At 48.0% G+C, this 16952-nt stretch overlaps 3 protein-coding genes and 3 non-coding genes across 6 annotated transcripts in view; 2 read left to right on the top strand and 4 right to left on the bottom strand.

Annotated features, from left to right (window-relative positions):
• Positions 1 to 451: 451 nt before the first annotated feature.
• On the bottom strand, positions 452 to 2344 carry LOC112488651 (trichohyalin-like; the record flags this gene model as incomplete). The annotated part of the gene is made up of 2 exons (XM_025065874.1): positions 452 to 771; positions 889 to 2344. Coding segments are annotated over 2 exons (1776 nt in total), but the record flags the coding sequence as incomplete, so codon positions are not given.
• A 1489-nt stretch (positions 2345 to 3833) lies between these two features.
• trnav-aac (transfer RNA valine (anticodon AAC)) lies at positions 3834 to 3906 on the bottom strand. The gene has a single exon. It is a non-coding gene; the product is annotated as a tRNA-Val (tRNA).
• A 386-nt stretch (positions 3907 to 4292) lies between these two features.
• On the bottom strand, positions 4293 to 4364 carry trnav-cac (transfer RNA valine (anticodon CAC)). Its single transcript has one exon. It is a non-coding gene; the product is annotated as a tRNA-Val (tRNA).
• Positions 4365 to 5090: 726 nt separating this feature from the next.
• ncf1 (neutrophil cytosolic factor 1) lies at positions 5091 to 10654 on the top strand. The gene is made up of 16 exons (XM_025065873.1): positions 5091 to 5241; positions 5716 to 5796; positions 5894 to 5969; positions 6297 to 6462; positions 6539 to 6597; positions 6677 to 6799; positions 7503 to 7610; positions 7686 to 7803; positions 7887 to 8003; positions 8218 to 8378; positions 8459 to 8608; positions 9477 to 9617; positions 9693 to 9810; positions 9894 to 10010; positions 10225 to 10385; positions 10466 to 10654. The coding sequence occupies exons 1-16, from the start codon at positions 5170 to 5172 to the stop codon at positions 10615 to 10617; spliced, it is 1920 nt and encodes a 639-aa protein (XP_024921641.1). The 5' UTR covers positions 5091 to 5169; the 3' UTR covers positions 10618 to 10654.
• Positions 10655 to 11177: 523 nt separating this feature from the next.
• trnaw-cca (transfer RNA tryptophan (anticodon CCA)) lies at positions 11178 to 11249 on the bottom strand. The gene has a single exon. It is a non-coding gene; the product is annotated as a tRNA-Trp (tRNA).
• Positions 11250 to 13109: 1860 nt separating this feature from the next.
• LOC103395606 (hexokinase-2-like) overlaps positions 13110 to 16952 on the top strand; it is a 9591-nt gene continuing 5748 nt past the window's right edge. Inside the window, exons 1-7 of the mRNA XM_025065436.1 lie at positions 13110 to 13176; positions 14408 to 14501; positions 15628 to 15790; positions 15860 to 16008; positions 16263 to 16382; positions 16459 to 16554; positions 16811 to 16910. Coding sequence (XP_024921204.1) covers positions 14442 to 14501; positions 15628 to 15790; positions 15860 to 16008; positions 16263 to 16382; positions 16459 to 16554; positions 16811 to 16910 — 688 coding nt within the window. The 5' untranslated portion in view covers positions 13110 to 13176; positions 14408 to 14441. The remainder of the gene's footprint in view (positions 13177 to 14407; positions 14502 to 15627; positions 15791 to 15859; positions 16009 to 16262; positions 16383 to 16458; positions 16555 to 16810; positions 16911 to 16952) is intronic.

Genomic DNA, 16952 nt, shown 5'->3' with positions numbered 1-16952 from the left:
CCCCCTCCCCCGTCTCCCCCGTCGCCTCCGTCTCCCCCGTCTCCCCCGTCTCCCCTGTCTCCCCATCTCCCCCGTCTCCCCCGTCTCCCCTGTCTTCCCCGTCTCCCCTGTCTCCCCCATCTCTTCTGTCTCCCCCGTCTCCTCTGTCTCCCCCGTCTCCCTCAGTGTCTCACCTGTCTCTCTGCGGAGCTGGTTCTGTCTTTGATTCTGTCCTCTCTCTGTCTTCGTCCTCTCTCTGTCTTCGTCCTCTCTCTGTCTTCGTCCTCTCTCTGTCTTCGTCCTCTCTCTGTCTTCGTCCTCTCTCTGTCTTCGTCCTCTCTCGGTCTTCGTCCTCTCTCTGTCTTCGTCCTCTCTTGGTCTCAGATACCAGGACAGCAGGGGAGACCAAACCACTCCGACTGGTTTGTCCTACGTGTCTGTGTCTGTGTCTGTGTCTGTGTCTGTGTTTGTTTCAGAGCAGCAGTGATGGAGGACAAGGAAGTGAGGACAGGAAAAACCAGACGGACCTGAACACAGGTGTGTGTGTGTGTGTGTGTTCTTGTCGTCGTTCGTGTCGTCGTTCTTGTTGTTGTCGTTCGTGTCGCCATTCTTGTCGTTGTTCTTGTTGTTGTCGTTCTTGTTGTCGTCGTTTTTGTCGTCGTCGTTCTTGTTGTCGTTCTTGATGTCGTTCTTGTTGTCGTTCTTGTCGTCGTCGTTCTTGTTGTTGTCGTTCTTGTTGTCGTTCGTGTCGCCATTCTTGTCGTCGTTCTTGTTGTCGTTCGTGTCGCCATTCTTGTCGTTGTTCTTGTTGTTGTCGTTCGTGTCGCCATTCTTGTCGTCGTTCTCGTCGTCGTTCGTGTCGTCGTTCTTGTTGTTGTCGTTCTTGTCGTCGTTCGTGTCGTCATTCTTGTCGTCGTTCTTGTCGTCGTTCTAGTCGTCGTTCGTGTCGTCGTTCTTGTCGTCGTTCTTGTTGTCGTTCGTGTCGCCATTCTTGTCGTCGTTCTTGTTGTTGTCGTTGTTGTCGTCGTTCTTGTCGTCGTTCTTGATGTCGTTCTTGTCGTCGTCGTTCTTGTCGTCGTCGTTCTTGTCGTCGTCGTTCTTGTCGTTGTTCTTGTCGTCGTTCTTGTCGTCGTTCTAGTCGTCGTTCGTGTCGTCGTTCTTGTCGTCGTTCTTGTTGTCGTCGTTTTTGTCGTCGTCGTTCTTGATGTCGTTCTTGTCGTCGTCGTTCTTGTCGTCGTTGTTCTTGTCGTCGTTCTTGTTGTTGTCGTTCGTGTCGTCGTTCTTGTTGTCGTCGTTTTTGTCGTCGTCGTTCTTGTCGTCGTTCTTGTCGTTGTTCTTGTCGTCGTTCTTGTTGTCGTTCTTGATGTCGTTCTTGTCGTCGTCGTTCTTGTCGTCGTCGTTCTTGTTGTCGTCGTTCTTGTCGTCGTTCTTGATGTCGTTCTTGTCGTCGTCGTTCTTGTCGTCGTTGTTCTTGTCGTCGTTCTTGTTGTTGTCGTTCGTGTCGTCGTTCTTGTTGTCGTCGTTTTTGTCGTCGTCGTTCTTGTCGTCGTTCTTGTTGTCGTCGTTTTTGTCGTCGTCGTTCTTGTCGTCGTTCTTGTCGTCGTTCTAGTCGTCGTTCGTGTCGTCGTTCTTGTCGTCGTCGTTCTTGTCGTCGTTCTTGTTGTCGTTCTTGATGTCGTTCTTGTCGTCGTCGTTCTTGTCGTCGTCGTTCTTGATGTCGTTCTTGTCGTCGTTCTTGTTGTCGTTCTTGTCGTTGTTCTTGTCGTCGTTCTTGTTGTCGTTCTTGATGTCGTTCTTGTCGTTGTTCTTGTCGTCGTTCTTGTCGTCGTTCTAGTCGTCGTTCGTGTCGTCGTTCTTGTCGTCGTTGTTGTCGTCGTTCTTGTTGTCGTTCGTGTCGCCATTCTTGTCGTCGTTCTTGTTGTTGTCGTTCGTGTCGTCGTTCTTGTTGTCGTCGTTTTTGTCGTCGTCGTTCTTGATGTCGTTCTTGTTGTCGTTCTTGATGTCGTTCTTGTCGTCGTCGTTCTTGTCGTCGTCGTTCTTGTCGTCGTTGTTCTTGTCGTCGTTCTTGTCGTCGTTCGTGTCGTCGTTCTTGTCGTCGTCGTTCTTGATGTCGTTCTTGTCGTCGTCGTTCTTGTCGTTGTTCTTGTCGTCGTTCTTGTCGTCGTTCTAGTCGTCGTTCGTGTCGTCGTTCTTGTCGTCGTCGTTCTTGTCGTCGTTCTTGTTCTGGTACTGTTTCCTCACTTCTTCTTGTTTTTCCACCGTGACTTTGTTCCTGCAGACGTTCGGTCTTTGGACCCAGGTCTGGTGTCCACTCCTGTCCCTCCTGCTGCGTCCACAGCAGACAAACTCTGGTGAACTCTGACGGTCAACAGTGTGGACACACTGTCCACGTGTCCCTGAAGACCTCGGGGACAGTGAGTGCACAGGAACTTTTTTTACCCATTACAGATCAAACTGTTGTTTCTCTAAAGATTTGACTTGGATTTCTTATGTTAGCACATCCTTGGCTAATGCTAGGCTAAGTTACTAACCCTAAGCCTATTTAGCTCCATCTAACCTTTAGCCCTCTTTGCTAACCCAGTAGTCCTTGTCCCAACTTGAGCTAAGAACCTTTAGCTTTCCTTTCTAACCACTGACTTTATTTAGGCTAACGTTTGATGGCAGCGTTTGCTGTTTTAGTGATCGCTAGCTTTTTTAGCTTCAGCTTTTTAACTGTGTGTATATATAAACGTGTGTGTGTGTGTGTGTGTGTGTGTGTGTGTGTGTGTGTGAAGTGAAGCCTTCTTGGTTTCAGACTCAGAGTCTGTGGAAGAACTCCCTCGTCTCCCGTTGGTCCTGGTTGTCGACCCACTTCCAGAGTTTTCTTCAAGTTAAAGTGGGTCACGCGGCCACGTGGTGCCGTGACCTTTGTCCCAGTTTGAAGAGAGTTACTGTGGATGGGCGATCGTAGAGGGGGAGAGAGAGGGGGGAGTGGGGGAGTGGCTGCAGAGAGGGAGGGAGCAGTCACTGAGTAAGAAGAGGAAGAGGAGCAGCAACGAAGACCGAGCAGAAGAAGGAGACTGAAACCTGGTAAAACCTGACTCTCTCTCTCTCTCTCTCTCTGTGTGTGTGTGTGTGAGAATTAGAATCACTGATTGTTTTCTATAGACGTTCATTGTCTGCTTCAGTGAATTGAAATGAAACTTGTTTTTTTCCCCCAGGTGTTCACACTGCTCTGTCCCTGCTGTGACTGAGCTGGACACTTTCGTCCACCGGGACATGGACAACAGCAGCAGGAGCAGGAAATGTCCACAGCCTGGACCTGGACTCCCACAAAGTCCAGGTCCTGACCCTTTTCTCACAGCAGCTCGGCTGCTGCGAAAAGGAGGAAGGCTGGAAGAGGAGGAGGAGAAGGAGCGGACTGAGACGCCCAGGTGTCAAAGGTGTCCCACCGGGACCAGAGCCCATGGACACCACGGTCCAAATGCGGGGAAGACGAGTCCTTGGAGCCGGAGGAAGATTATTGTCAAGGACACAAAGTTAGAGGAGAGTGTGGATGAAAAGGCGGGAGAAGAGGAGGAGACAACACACCGCCACCTGGTGGCTCTGTGGACGTCTGGACGGCGTGTCCCCTGCAGACAGAAAATGAGGCTAAAGGCTCCGGTGCTGCCCGTCATCTCTGAGACGTAGACCAGCTTCAGGTGGTGGAACCTTCCAGATCAAACCTCTCAGTTGAGCAACAGCAGATGTAAATATGTGTTTGTCTCTGCCTCCATTTTACTACAGTTACGGTGCTACGACTAAACTGACACTAAACACACTGTGATGTCACAGAAATTAAACCACACTGTTTACAAAATGTCGCAGAAGTCATGTGTTTCCGCCCGGTTTCGAACCGGGGACCTTTCGCGTGTTAGGCGAACGTGATAACCACTACACTACGGAAACTATAACGTAACAATGAGAGGCTAACGTTAGCATAACGCTACTTAGCACAAAACAGGGTTAGCTGCCATGACGCCTCGTCGATGAATCAGTTGAATGAATGGATTTAATGAAAACAAAAGTTTGAAGTGGAACTTCCTGTGAAACATCCACCACATCCTGTCACCTGATCTATATTATATTCACACTTTTATTCATTATTGATATGATTGACATCCCTCCATTTTCAAACAATATCAATCTGTAAACTCGGTTGGTTGAATTCTCGTGATTGTTGCTACGTTTGTTTTATCGGTGTTTTTTTTGTCATTTACCTTTTTTGAAACTGTCTTGTATTTTTCAGATGTTTTCTTCTTAAATGTAACAAAAAATGCTCATGAAAATATCGGTGTTCCGCCCGGTTTCGAACCGGGGACCTTTCGCGTGTGAGGCGAACGTGATAACCACTACACTACGGAAACGGTGTTGGTTCAGTCGTGCTGGTGTTGGTTAGTACAAAGTTAGTGATGTGAACATGTCGGCGTATGTTTATATATAAACAAGACATGACAGTCACGGAGCCTTTGTTTTATGTGTTTATTTTATATAGAGTAACGGTACTAAGTAAATACTAAACAAGTAACGGTACTTGATTGACAGTAATGGTTCAGTGAAGGTATTTTATTCCGCAGACTGAATAAGAAGTCGAATATAAATAGTCGAAGTTCGTTTGTTTTTGTTCCTCTTTACGTTAGAACGGAAAAAAACCTGTAAAAGTCCAAATACGTGCGCGCGCGCGCGCACACACACTGACAGACACACAGGGATTCAAATGAGTGTGACGTGATGATCGTTACCAAAGCAGAAATAACAGAAAGAATTCAGCGTTAGATCAAAGTCTGACTAAAAATAAAACACAGAAACACGTTCTGATTGGCCGACGAACACCGGCAGGAAGTCAACATGAAACCGGAAACAGTTGCTGCACCTCAGTGTCCTCAACATTCTCCACACACACAGTGTAACACACACTCACAGTGTAACACACACCCCAACGTCCAAAAACAAAACAGTGAAAATAACTGTAAAAACCTGTAGAAACCAAATAACGAGCACAGACACAGAACAACAGACACAGAACAACAGACACAGAACAACAGTCACAGAACAACAGACACAGATGTTATCATAAAGAGGAAGTGGGAGTGTGCTGGAGCACACACACACACACACACACACAGAGCCAGTATAAAGCCCGTGTGGGGCTGGACTCCGTCAGTCCAGACCATGGAGCAGACCTACGTCAGACACGTGGAGCTCCTCGGCTTCGAGAGACGAGATTTCCCCACCAAACATTATGTGAGTTTTTCTTGACCAAATGTTGACTTTTCTCTGATGATGTCATGATATGAACGTTGGTTTGAAGCCTTGACCTGTGACACGGACCGGAGAAGAAAGAGGAACTCCCTCTGGATGTTTCTGCCGCTTGAAAGTTTTTATAGAAAACAAACCTTTTTATGACTGTAGGTCAAAGGTCATCTCTGTGTGGCCCCTGGAACAGAGTGGACACAACAACCAGGCCTAGAACAAATGATAATGTCAGCATGAGTTCAGACACGCTCACCAAACCTCATAGAAAAAAACACTGATTTTACTGACACCTGGTGCTCACACCTGGTGCTCACACCTGGTGCTCACACCTGCTCACACCTTGTGCTCACACCTGGTGCTCACACCTGGTACTCACAGCTGGTGCTCACAGCTGGTGCTCACAGCTGGTGCTCACAGCGGCTGGTCTACAGACCAGGTCAGTCACACAGTGTTGTCCTGCAGGTCTACATGCTGATGGTGAAGTGGAGCGACCTCTCAGAGAAGCTGGTCTACAGGACGTACCCAGAGATCCACACCGTCCACGTGAGTTCCTGTCCACGGCAGAGACCACAGGCTGAGGTCGTGGGCTCTGTTCTCAACTGTGTGTGTGTGTGTGTGTGTGTGTGTGTGTGTGTGGCAGAAATCCCTGAAGGAGATGTTTCCCATCGAGTCTGGTCGCATCGAGAAGAAGGACAGGATTGTTCCCAAATTACCAGGTAAAAACACCCCGCAGGACCGGGCCGGACCTCACAACCACCAGTAGAATAATACTGTGTGTCAGGTGACCTTTAACCCCTGACATGAACACGTGCAACAGCGCACGTCTTTTCGTCCACGTCCGTTTCTGTTGTTGCTTCAGAGCAGCTTCACAACCATGTGTCGTAAGTCAGGTTTCTGAGGTCGCACTTCTGTTTTCAGATCAGGAAACAGCTGCTGGTCCAACAGGGGGGGGGGGGGGGGGGGGGGGGGGGGGGGGGGGGGGTTCTTTGGACATCGTTGTTGACCTCCGTGACCTTTGGTTCTTTCTGTCTTCTGATCTCCAGCTCCACGGTGGGTGGACTCTCAGAAGTCAACAGAAACCCGTCAGAGCACGTTGGCAGATTACTGCCGCCTACTGGTCAACCTGCCACCTCACATCTCCCGCTGTAAACACCTGACCGAGTTCTTCAAGGTCCGACCAGAGGATGAGAAACCACCAGCTGCCAACACGTCAGTGTCTCACACACACACACACACACACACACACAGGTGGACAGGAAGTGGTTAAAGTGACTTTCCTCCTCAGACTGAGAAGAAACGAGGGCCCTGTGACATCAGCAGAGTCTGTGACAGGAAACGCCTCAGGTGACGTTGGTTCAAAGACTCCATTCACGGTGGTCAAGACAACTGTTTTACACCGTTGTCTTTTTATTTTTACAATCAGAGATTTCTGGACCCATTATTCTGGACACATACAGCGTGATTGCAGACTTCACCAAGACGTCCAAGGATGAGATTGAGTTGCGAGCTGGAGACCTGGTGGAGATCGTGGAGAAGAATTCAAATGGTGAGAAATATTAATTCATATTTGCTTTGAGGAAAACTGCAAGACAAAACCAGTAGATCAAGCACTGGCTGATCTGTAGCTGTCCAATAAAATCTCTGATTTTCTCCATGGACTTTGGTCTGAACTAAAATCTCTGATTTTCTCCATGGACTTTGGTCTGAACTAAAATCTCTGATTTTCTCCATGGACTTTGGTCTGAACTAAAATCTCTGATTTTCTCCATGGACTTTGGTCTGAACTAAAATCTCTGATTTTCTCCATGGACTTTGGTCTGAACTAAAATCTCTGATTTTCTCCATGGACTTTGGTCTGAACTAAAATCTCTGATTTTCTCCATGGACTTTGGTCTGAACTAAAATCTCTGATTTTCTCCATGGACTTTGGTCTGAACTAAAATCTCTGATTTTCTCCATGGACTTTGGTCTGAACTAAAATCTCTGATTTTCTCCATGGACTTTGGTCTGAACTAAAATCTCTGATTTTCTCCATGGACTTTGGTCTGAACTAAAATCTCTGATTTTCTCCATGGACTTTGGTCTGAACTAAAATCTCTGATTTTCTCCATGGACTTTGGTCTGAACTAAAATCTCTGATTTTCTCCATGGACTTTGGTCTGAACTAAAATCTCTGATTTTCTCCATGGACTTTGGTCTGAACTAAAATCTCTGATTTTCTCCATGGACTTTGGTGCGGTGCTGTTTAGGCTGGTGGTTCTGTCAGTGTGACTATAAGCGTGGTTGGGTTCCTGCCTCGTACCTGGAACCTTTGGACCAACCAGAAGAGGCTGAGGAGGCTGAACCAGACTACGGAGGTGAAACGATTGTTTGTTTTTCTCACTGTTGTTTTTGCGGTGTCAGTTGTTGCTTCAGGTTGTGCTTCTGTGCAGGAGAATTCTTCGTCACCATCAGCTCCTACACTGCGGAGCAGGAAGATGAGATTTCTCTTCAGTCTGGAGAAGTGATTGAAGTCATCCACAGGCTGCTGGACGGTTGGTGGGTCGTCAGGTAACGCTGTGGACCATCGCCACGTCACCTTGTACCAGCTGCTTTATACAGCTGCACTGACATGTGTGTGTGTGTGTGTTCAGAAAAGGTGAAGAGACTGGACATTTTCCCTCCATGTATCTGCAGAAGACAGGAGACAAGGAGGGACAGGGGGGGGGACAGAGACACCCACCCGGAGGACAGAGGCTGCCGCCCCGCAGGTCAGCTGCTGGCTGAACGTTAGCAAAAAAAAACAAAACTATAGGTTTGAGGAATTGCTAGCCTGCCACAGTGGTTTAACCAACATATGGCTTAGAGTTAGCTTAGCTTAGCTTAGCGTCCTGTACCTAGCTGACGTCCAGAAGAAGAGTGGACGTTCGCCCAGAAGGCAGCTGAGATCATTTTCAACAGAAATGTTCTTCTGTCTCGTCTCAGATCCACCATCAGAAATGTAAAGAGCATTCACGGCCGTGCTCGTCGGCGCCTCAGTCAGGATGTTTATCGTAGGAACAGCCGCCGCTTCCTGCAGCAGAGGAGCGAACGAAAATCAAACGTGACTCCCGTCAAGAAACCGCTACAGGAGAGGAAGAACGAAGGTAGGGACAAAACCTCTGAGAGGTTCTCAACATGAGGGACCCTGACTGGTCGCTGACGTTTTCTTCCGTCTTCCTGACAGACAACATTCCTGACACCAGCGACTCCAGTTCGGAGGGCGAGGTGAAGAGGCAGGTCCCGGTGGTGCCGCCCAGACCCAGTCCAGAACTGATCCTGGAGCGATGCACCGACAAAACCCGGAAGAGAGTCAGCATCCACCAGACTCCGCCCTGAGTCTGAGTCCAGGAACTGACGTCTGGACACAGGAACATAAAAAAAAAAAAAAAAAGACTTTGGTGAAATGATTTCTCTAACATTTATTTTAAGAAATAGAAAAATACAAGATTGTTCAAATGTTCTGTCAGTAGTATCTCTGATTTTCTCCATGGACTTTGGTCTGAACTAAAATCTCTGATTTTCTCCATGGACTTTGGTCTGAACTAAAATCTCTGATTTTCTCCATGGACTTTGGTCTGAACTAAAATCTCTGATTTTCTCCATGGACTTTGGTCTGAACTAAAATCTCTGATTTTCTCCATGGACTTTGGTCTGAACTAAAATCTCTGATTTTCTCCATGGACTTTGGTCTGAACTAAAATCTCTGATTTTCTCCATGGACTTTGGTCTGAACTAAAATCTCTGATTTTCTCCATGGACTTTGGTCTGAACTAAAATCTCTGATTTTCTCCATGGACTTTGGTCTGAACTAAAATCTCTGATTTTCTCCATGGACTTTGGTCTGAACTAAAATCTCTGATTTTCTCCATGGACTTTGGTCTGAACTAAAATCTCTGATTTTCTCCATGGACTTTGGTCTGAACTAAAATCTCTGATTTTCTCCATGGACTTTGGTCTGAACTAAAATCTCTGATTTTCTCCATGGACTTTGGTCTGAACTAAAATCTCTGATTTTCTCCATGGACTTTGGTCTGAACTAAAATCTCTGATTTTCTCCATGGACTTTGGTCTGAACTAAAATCTCTGATTTTCTCCATGGACTTTGGTCTGAACTAAAATCTCTGATTTTCTCCATGGACTTTGGTCTGAACTAAAATCTCTGATTTTCTCCATGGACTTTGGTCTGAACTAAAATCTCTGATTTTCTCCATGGACTTTGGTGCGGTGCTGTTTAGGCTGGTGGTTCTGTCAGTGTGACTATAAGCGTGGTTGGGTTCCTGCCTCGTACCTGGAACCTTTGGACCAACCAGAAGAGGCTGAGGAGGCTGAACCAGACTACGGAGGTGAAACGATTGTTTGTTTTTCTCACTGTTGTTTTTGCGGTGTCAGTTGTTGCTTCAGGTTGTGCTTCTGTGCAGGAGAATTCTTCGTCACCATCAGCTCCTACACTGCGGAGCAGGAAGATGAGATTTCTCTTCAGTCTGGAGAAGTGATTGAAGTCATCCACAGGCTGCTGGACGGTTGGTGGGTCGTCAGGTAACGCTGTGGACCATCGCCACGTCACCTTGTACCAGCTGCTTTATACAGCTGCACTGACATGTGTGTGTGTGTGTGTTCAGAAAAGGTGAAGAGACTGGACATTTTCCCTCCATGTATCTGCAGAAGACAGGAGACAAGGAGGGACAGGGGGGGGGACAGAGACACCCACCCGGAGGACAGAGGCTGCCGCCCCGCAGGTCAGCTGCTGGCTGAACGTTAGCAAAAAAAACCAAAACTATAGGTTTGAGGAATTGCTAGCCTGCCACAGTGGTTTAACCAACATATGGCTTAGAGTTAGCTTAGCTTAGCTTAGCGTCCTGTACCTAGCTGACGTCCAGAAGAAGAGTGGACGTTCGCCCAGAAGGCAGCTGAGATCATTTTCAACAGAAATGTTCTTCTGTCTCGTCTCAGATCCACCATCAGAAATGTAAAGAGCATTCACGGCCGTGCTCGTCGGCGCCTCAGTCAGGATGTTTATCGTAGGAACAGCCGCCGCTTCCTGCAGCAGAGGAGCGAACGAAAATCAAACGTGACTCCCGTCAAGAAACCGCTACAGGAGAGGAAGAACGAAGGTAGGGACAAAACCTCTGAGAGGTTCTCAACATGAGGGACCCTGACTGGTCGCTGACGTTTTCTTCCGTCTTCCTGACAGACAACATTCCTGACACCAGCGACTCCAGTTCGGAGGGCGAGGTGAAGAGGCAGGTCCCGGTGGTGCCGCCCAGACCCAGTCCAGAACTGATCCTGGAGCGATGCACCGACAAAACCCGGAAGAGAGTCAGCATCCACCAGACTCCGCCCTGAGTCTGAGTCCAGGAACTGACGTCTGGACACAGGAACATAAAAAAAAAAAAAAAAAGACTTTGGTGAAATGATTTCTCTAACATTTATTTTAAGAAATAGAAAAATACAAGATTGTTCAAATGTTCTGTCAGTAGTCCAGATGTCCCAGATGTCCCAGATGTCCCAGCGTCGGTTGATGGTTCAGTGTCGTCGTCAGGCGTTCGTTACTGTTTTCAACTTTAATGATTTTATCTGGTCTTTGTTTAATGAAGTCATAAAATAAAAATGCCAAACACTTTCTGATCGTTTCTGAGTCGATCACGTGACGTGAGCAGCTCTATCGTTATTGAAAGCTGAAAATGCGCCGTTAGTTTGTATTTCGAATTCCTTAAGTTTTCCCTTTTATTTGCACAGTGAAACCACGAGGTGGCAGTAATGCAAATAAAAGTCTGCCGTTTCTGAAACCCAAACAACAAAAGATCAGGTGACAAGAGAAGAAGTTAGAAATAAACAGTGACAACACTGAAACTAAAGACAAAACAAAACACTTTAAAAGTTTAGAAACAAACAAAAAAAACCACTGACCCCGACGTGATTCGAACACGCAGCCTTCTGATCTGGAGTCAGACGCGCTACCGTTGCGCCACGAGGTCATGCATCCAGAGAAAGACTCTTTATTTTTTATATACCTCATCACCAGGCCACATGTGACGTCACTGTGCGTGTTTGCGACAGAGCGGACTCCTGGTGCTGAGGAGAAACCTGACCTCGACAGTTGTTTAAAATAAATAAGGAACACAGCTAACAATGCTAACGTTAGCTGTGTTAGCACCGTTAGCTGTTCAGAAGAAGCAATGACAGACACAGGTTCAGGTTTCCCTGACTGACCCTAACCCACGTTATCAATCTAGCGCCCCCATCAGTTTGTTATTTGGACTTCTATGACAAAACCTCCAGGAAACTCTGTGGGAAAACTTCCGGGTAACTCTGTGACGTCAGACGCCAACGCAGCCGCGTGTTTTAAAAAACGCCTTCGTTCAAACGAGCTCAGCTCACCTATTTCAACATGGCGGGTTCACCTGGTCCGGTTTCAAGACGGCGGTCGAACGGTTCGTGGTTTTTAAAGTTTATTTAGTTTGAAAGACGTTGTGTTAACGGTTACGGCCTGACTCGTGATTAGTACTAGTCGACTTCTAATGCTGATCTTTATTGACTAGTCCCGTTATTAACGAAAACTGTGACCGTAAAGTAACAGTTTTAAACCAGTCCTCGATGTGGGCTCGTTCGACTGAGTGGAACGGGTTAGCTTCAGGTTAGCCTCAGGTTAGCTTCTGGCCGTGTTAGCCCGATGCTAGTCCGGAGACGATAAGCAACTACGATGGACGATATGTTCGTATATATTCATATATATATATATGAATATGATACGTTATGATATGTTGTCCCACAAATTATTTCTGGTAAACGATATTAATGTCGCCATTATTTTAAGAGAAAAAAAATTAACCGCCGATGTAATAATATATCGCGATAATGCAAACACGCCCGTTCAGATGCAGGAAACCTTTATTTCTAAAGAGACTTTTGTACTGTTATCACTGTTGTCCGATGGTACTTGAACGCCCCTCATTTCAGCAGAGCGGGCTCCAAATTAAAACATGTTTTTTTCTTTATTTAAAGCTTTTGCTTCGTGTCAAACCTGCAGTTTTAGAAGTGAGTGGTGAACTGTGTGAGCCCCCCCCCCCCCGCCCCCCTCCACGTCACCAGATGTTGGACCACGTGATCAGAACACACCATCTACAGTCATCCTGTTAGGTGCTACCATGGTGACCATACCTGGGCTGAACCAGACCTCCGGACCCCGGGTACCTGGACCTCCGGACCCCGGGTACCTGGACCTCCGGACCCCGGGTACCTGGACCTCTGGACCCCGGGTACCTGGACCTTTGGACCCCGGGTACCTGGACCTAATCCTGGACCTCCAGACTCTCCTGTCATTATTTGTTGAATTCTTTTCTGGTTCAGATGTAACTTTTTTTTAAATTTGTTTGTTTCTTAAACATATCCTCTTTTTTTTCCCCTTTAATTTGTACAGACCAGAACCTTCATGAACACTGAGGCTCCACCCCCACAGAAGAACACCCCTCCACGGGTCCTGGTCCTGGTCCTGGTCCTGGTACCATCGGTCCACATGAAGAACTTTGTCCTCTGTCTTTAACTCCTCCACAGATCAGGTGAGGGTGGAGAGGACATGACAACAGCCTGCTTCCACTTGACCTGCTGCGCCACCTACTGGACTGTTCACCTATGCTGTCACTAAAGTGTTTGTTTTATTTAATTTAAATATGATTGAATTATAATTATTTATTAAAAATCAAAGATTGAGTCGAGGTGTTTGTGTGAAGATCAGACGTTTGAACCGTCTTGTTCTGTTTGGGGCCCCAGCCTCCGACTGTTCTGACGTTGACACGGCCCTGGTACTGACCTGCAGGGTGTGAACACACACACACACACACACGCTCACACACACTCATTAAGGAAGTGTCTCCTGTCAGAGAGAGCAGCTGGAGCAGCAGTCAGGTGAGTTTGGTTTTTCTTCTTCTTCTCTTCGTTCACATTTCCGTGTCGCTGTCACCGTCGGCACCGCTGTCGTCACTGAACTGATCTGTGAACAGTTTCTCTTTATTTCTTCTGTGTTTAAAACTGAAGCTCACCTCTCTGCTGGTGGACCAGCACCCAGTGGTTCTGAGGTCCACGGCCCACACTGGCCCCACATTTAACCCTTCATTCGCTGTGATGCTGCAGACTTTTATGACATTTTTTGGAGTGTGTGCTGAGCTGATGGACCGCCCGGGCAGGTGTGTGTCTCCTGCCCCACCGGTTTGGCCTCGGCCCGGCCTGACACAGTCGCTCAGCTGGTTTTCAACAGAAGGAAAATAAGTGTTGGCAGAAGTGAAGGAGTTTCTGAACATCTCTTCTTGACTCATAGTCACTTCCTGTGCTGCCTTCAGGGACGTTTCTTACGACAGAGCAGGCAGACACCTGGGGGGGGCGCTAATAAAACCCCACTGGATACATTAATCCCATGATTTTAGCTGTGACCACAGTGAGGTGTGTGTGTGTGTTGGCCCAGAACCTGTGGATCAGTGAGGACCCTGGTCCTGGACCATATGGTGGACGTCACCTGGTGTTGTCCCACACAGGTGACGTCCAGGCTGATGGTGGACAAAGGAACAGGAAAGGTCAACGTCACTAGTTAAACATGATCTGTTGGTTCAGATGGCGCCCCCTACAGAGAAACTTGAGACTTAAATGCAGTCGATCGGTTTATGTTTTTTTTCATAAGAAAAAGATCGACTGCATCTAAGATAGACTGGATATGATGCTGCGTTGACGGACGTCAAGAAGCCAGTTTTTCCTGCTCTTTATTGAAGTTTCCGTCTGTCGTTTCTCCTTAAACACTGTGTTCAGTCTGATCAAATATTAGCTTCTCACTTCAAGCTAATTCTGAGCTACAACACATCTCTTTTTGACGCAGTGACTGAAGTAAAATAAAGAAATAAAAACAAACGTGAGTTAGAAATAGTTTGTTTTATCTATGCTAATGTTTGTCGCTAGCTTAAAGCTATTTGTTTTTCACTTTTTTTTCCAAATGTTTTTTAAACAACACATCAAATATACAACATTTTCACCTCGTTACCTTTATGGTCATGACGTGTGAACTCGAGGCCACCGCTGTCGGGGAAATGCTCTCCAGAGGGGGCGCTGTGATCGACTGTAGTGACTTTGTTGTTGTCTGTTGTGTTTGTAGCCGCACGGACGGAGAAACGGTCAACGGCGCCAGCATGAACGGAAACTCGGCAACGCTGCACACGGACGGAATCCCTGAGGACACCCTCAAGAAGGTACCAGTCACATGACCTGGTCTGGACCTTATCATTCCTACTTCAGGGGTCGTGACCTTTCACTTTACTGGTTCAAATACAGGACACTGTCCTCCAGAGAGCATGTGGTTTTTATTTCAGCCACCAGGGGGAGATGCCACTGATTGTAACACAGTATTTAATGGAATGGCTGCTGCCTCCTGTGGCCAGTTTGTGTAGTTGAGAAAGGTCCAAATGTTGTAAATCAACAGTAAAAGTCAGTGATGAAAGGAAGTGGCCCCCTGCTGGACACTGCAGGTTTTTCCTGTGTTGGCCTCACTTGTTGACACTCGCCTGAGTCTGGTGGAGGAATAAAGTTGGCCCCGCCCACTCCGTCGACAGGACGAGTTGAGACAGGAAGACGAAGGTGGGACCCCGGGTACCTGGAGCGTGCCGATCCCGAGTCGGAGTCTGTTGGTGGAAAGTCTCAGACCTGGTCTGGGTCCTGGTCTGGGTCCTGGTCTGGGTCCTGGTCTGGGTCCTGGTCTGGGTCCTGGTCTGGGTCCTGGTCTGGGTCCTGGTCTGGGTCCTGGTCTGGGTCCTGGTCTGGGTCCTGGTCTGGGTCCTGGTCTGGGTCCTGGTCTGGGTCCTGGTCTGGGTCCTGGTCTGGGTCCTGGTCTGGGTCCTGGTCTGGGTCCTGGTCTGGGTCCTGGTCTGGGTCCTGGTCTGGGTCCTGGTCTGGGTCCTGGTCTGGGTCCTGGTTCTAGTCTGGACTGGAGTCATTTTCTTCTTTTTTTGTTATTGGTCAGACACACACACACACACATATTTCTTCATGTTTCAACATAGGGTGTGTGTGTGTGTGTGTGTGTGTGTGTGTGTGTGTGTTCTCTGATCCTAGTGTTGAAACCAGGTTTCTTCACTCACAGACAGAAGACAACACACACACACACACACACACACACACACGACAAAATTAAGAAATCAGAAAAGTGCGTTCTGTGAACAGAATCCAGGAGCACAGCAGAGGAAATGCTGCCCCCAGCTGGACAGAGTTTAAACTGCAGCCGTGACTTTTTTCACACCACTGAATCATTTTTCTGTTTAACTTTTTTTTGTCTCCGTTGTTGTTTTGTGCACGCGCGCTCGTGTGCTCGTGCACGTGCAGGTGCAGCCCGTCCTGCAGCCTCTCCGTCTCTCCCTGGACAAACTGAGGGACGTTTCCTCTCGTCTCCACAAAGGCCTGGTCCAAGGTCTAGGGAAACACTCTCACCACAGAGCTGCAGTCAAGATGCTGCCGACGTTCGTCAGAGCGACACCTGATGGAACAGGTGGGAAATGATTTGGTTTGAAACAACAGTGACCGTGGATGGACGTGAACATTCACACCGTGTCTCCAGAGAAAGGTGACTTCCTGGCCTTGGACCTGGGGGGGACAAACTTCCGTGTTCTTCACGTGCGGGTGCTGCAGGCGGAGCAGAAGGTGGTGAAGATGGACAGTCAGATCTGTGTGGTCCCCAAAGACATGATGACGGGAGCAGGAGAACAGGTGAGGACCAGGGACCATCAGTAATAGTTTGTTTGACTCGTGTCTGCTGAAACCTGACCTTTCAACTGTTCTGTGTCTCTCTCCCTCCCTGTCTCTCTCCCTCCCTGTCTCTCTCCCTCCCTGTCTCTCTCCCTCCCTGTCTCTCTCCCTCCCTGTCTCTCTCCCTCCCTGTCTCTCTCCCTCCCTGTCTCTCTCCCTCCCTGTCTCTCTCCCTCCCTGTCTCTCTCCCTCCCTGTCTCCCCCTCCTCCCCCAGCTGTTTGACCACATCGCTTCATGTCTCGGTGACTTCATCGCGTCTCAGGAGCTCAAGGGACAAACTCTTCCTCTCGGTTTTACTTTCTCTTTTCCTTGTGAACAGAAGGAGATCGACAAGGTAAGTGTCCACGTGTCTCTGTGTCCACGTGTCTCTGTGTCCACATAACTCTGTGTCCACGTGTCTCTGTGTCCAGAGCATCCTGATCCGCTGGACCAAAGGCTTTAACTGTCCAGGTGTGGAGGGAAGAGACGTGGTGACGCTGCTGAGAGACGCTGTTCGCAGGAGAGGGGTCAGTCAATGCACCACGTGCACGCTCCTGAGCACGTGCACACTCCTGAGCACATGGTCTGTGTTCCGTCTGTGTTCCGTCTGTGTTCCGTGGCTACAGTAAACACTGGATCCAGTGATCGTTTCTGAAACATAATCGTTTGAAGACTCGGTTCTGGGACAAAATGGAACTCCTCAAACTTCAACAAGAAAAAGACCAAAACATGAAGAACTGATCACAAGACAGACCGTCTGTGTCTGTGTCTGTGTCTCTGCAGGACTATGACATTGGTTCTGTTGCCATGGTGAACGACACAGTGGGGACAATGATGAGCTGTGGATACAAAGACCAGAGCTGTGAGATCGGCATGATTATTGGTACTAACACAGAATGATGGGGGGGGGGGGGGGGGGGAAGAA

The sequence above is a fragment of the Cynoglossus semilaevis genome, chromosome 19 (genome assembly GCF_000523025.1).
Source record: "Cynoglossus semilaevis isolate Cse_v1.0 chromosome 19, Cse_v1.0, whole genome shotgun sequence".
Classification (NCBI taxonomy): domain Eukaryota; kingdom Metazoa; phylum Chordata; class Actinopteri; order Pleuronectiformes; family Cynoglossidae; genus Cynoglossus; species Cynoglossus semilaevis.
Note: the sequence above shows the minus strand (reverse complement) of the source record. Positions and strands in the feature narration are given on the sequence as shown.

What these genes read in the sequence shown, in the direction of transcription:
- ncf1 (XM_025065873.1), top strand. Translation starts at nt 5,170, where the DNA reads ATGGAGCAGACCTACGTCAGACACGTGGAGCTCCTCGGCTTCGAGAGA. An exon ending in CAGAGATCCACACCGTCCAC is followed by an intron (nt 5,797 to 5,893) that starts GTGAGTTCCTGT and finishes TGTGTGTGGCAG; the next exon opens with AAATCCCTGAAGGAGATGTT. An exon ending in GACGGTTGGTGGGTCGTCAG is followed by an intron (nt 7,804 to 7,886) that starts GTAACGCTGTGG and finishes GTGTGTGTTCAG; the next exon opens with AAAAGGTGAAGAGACTGGAC.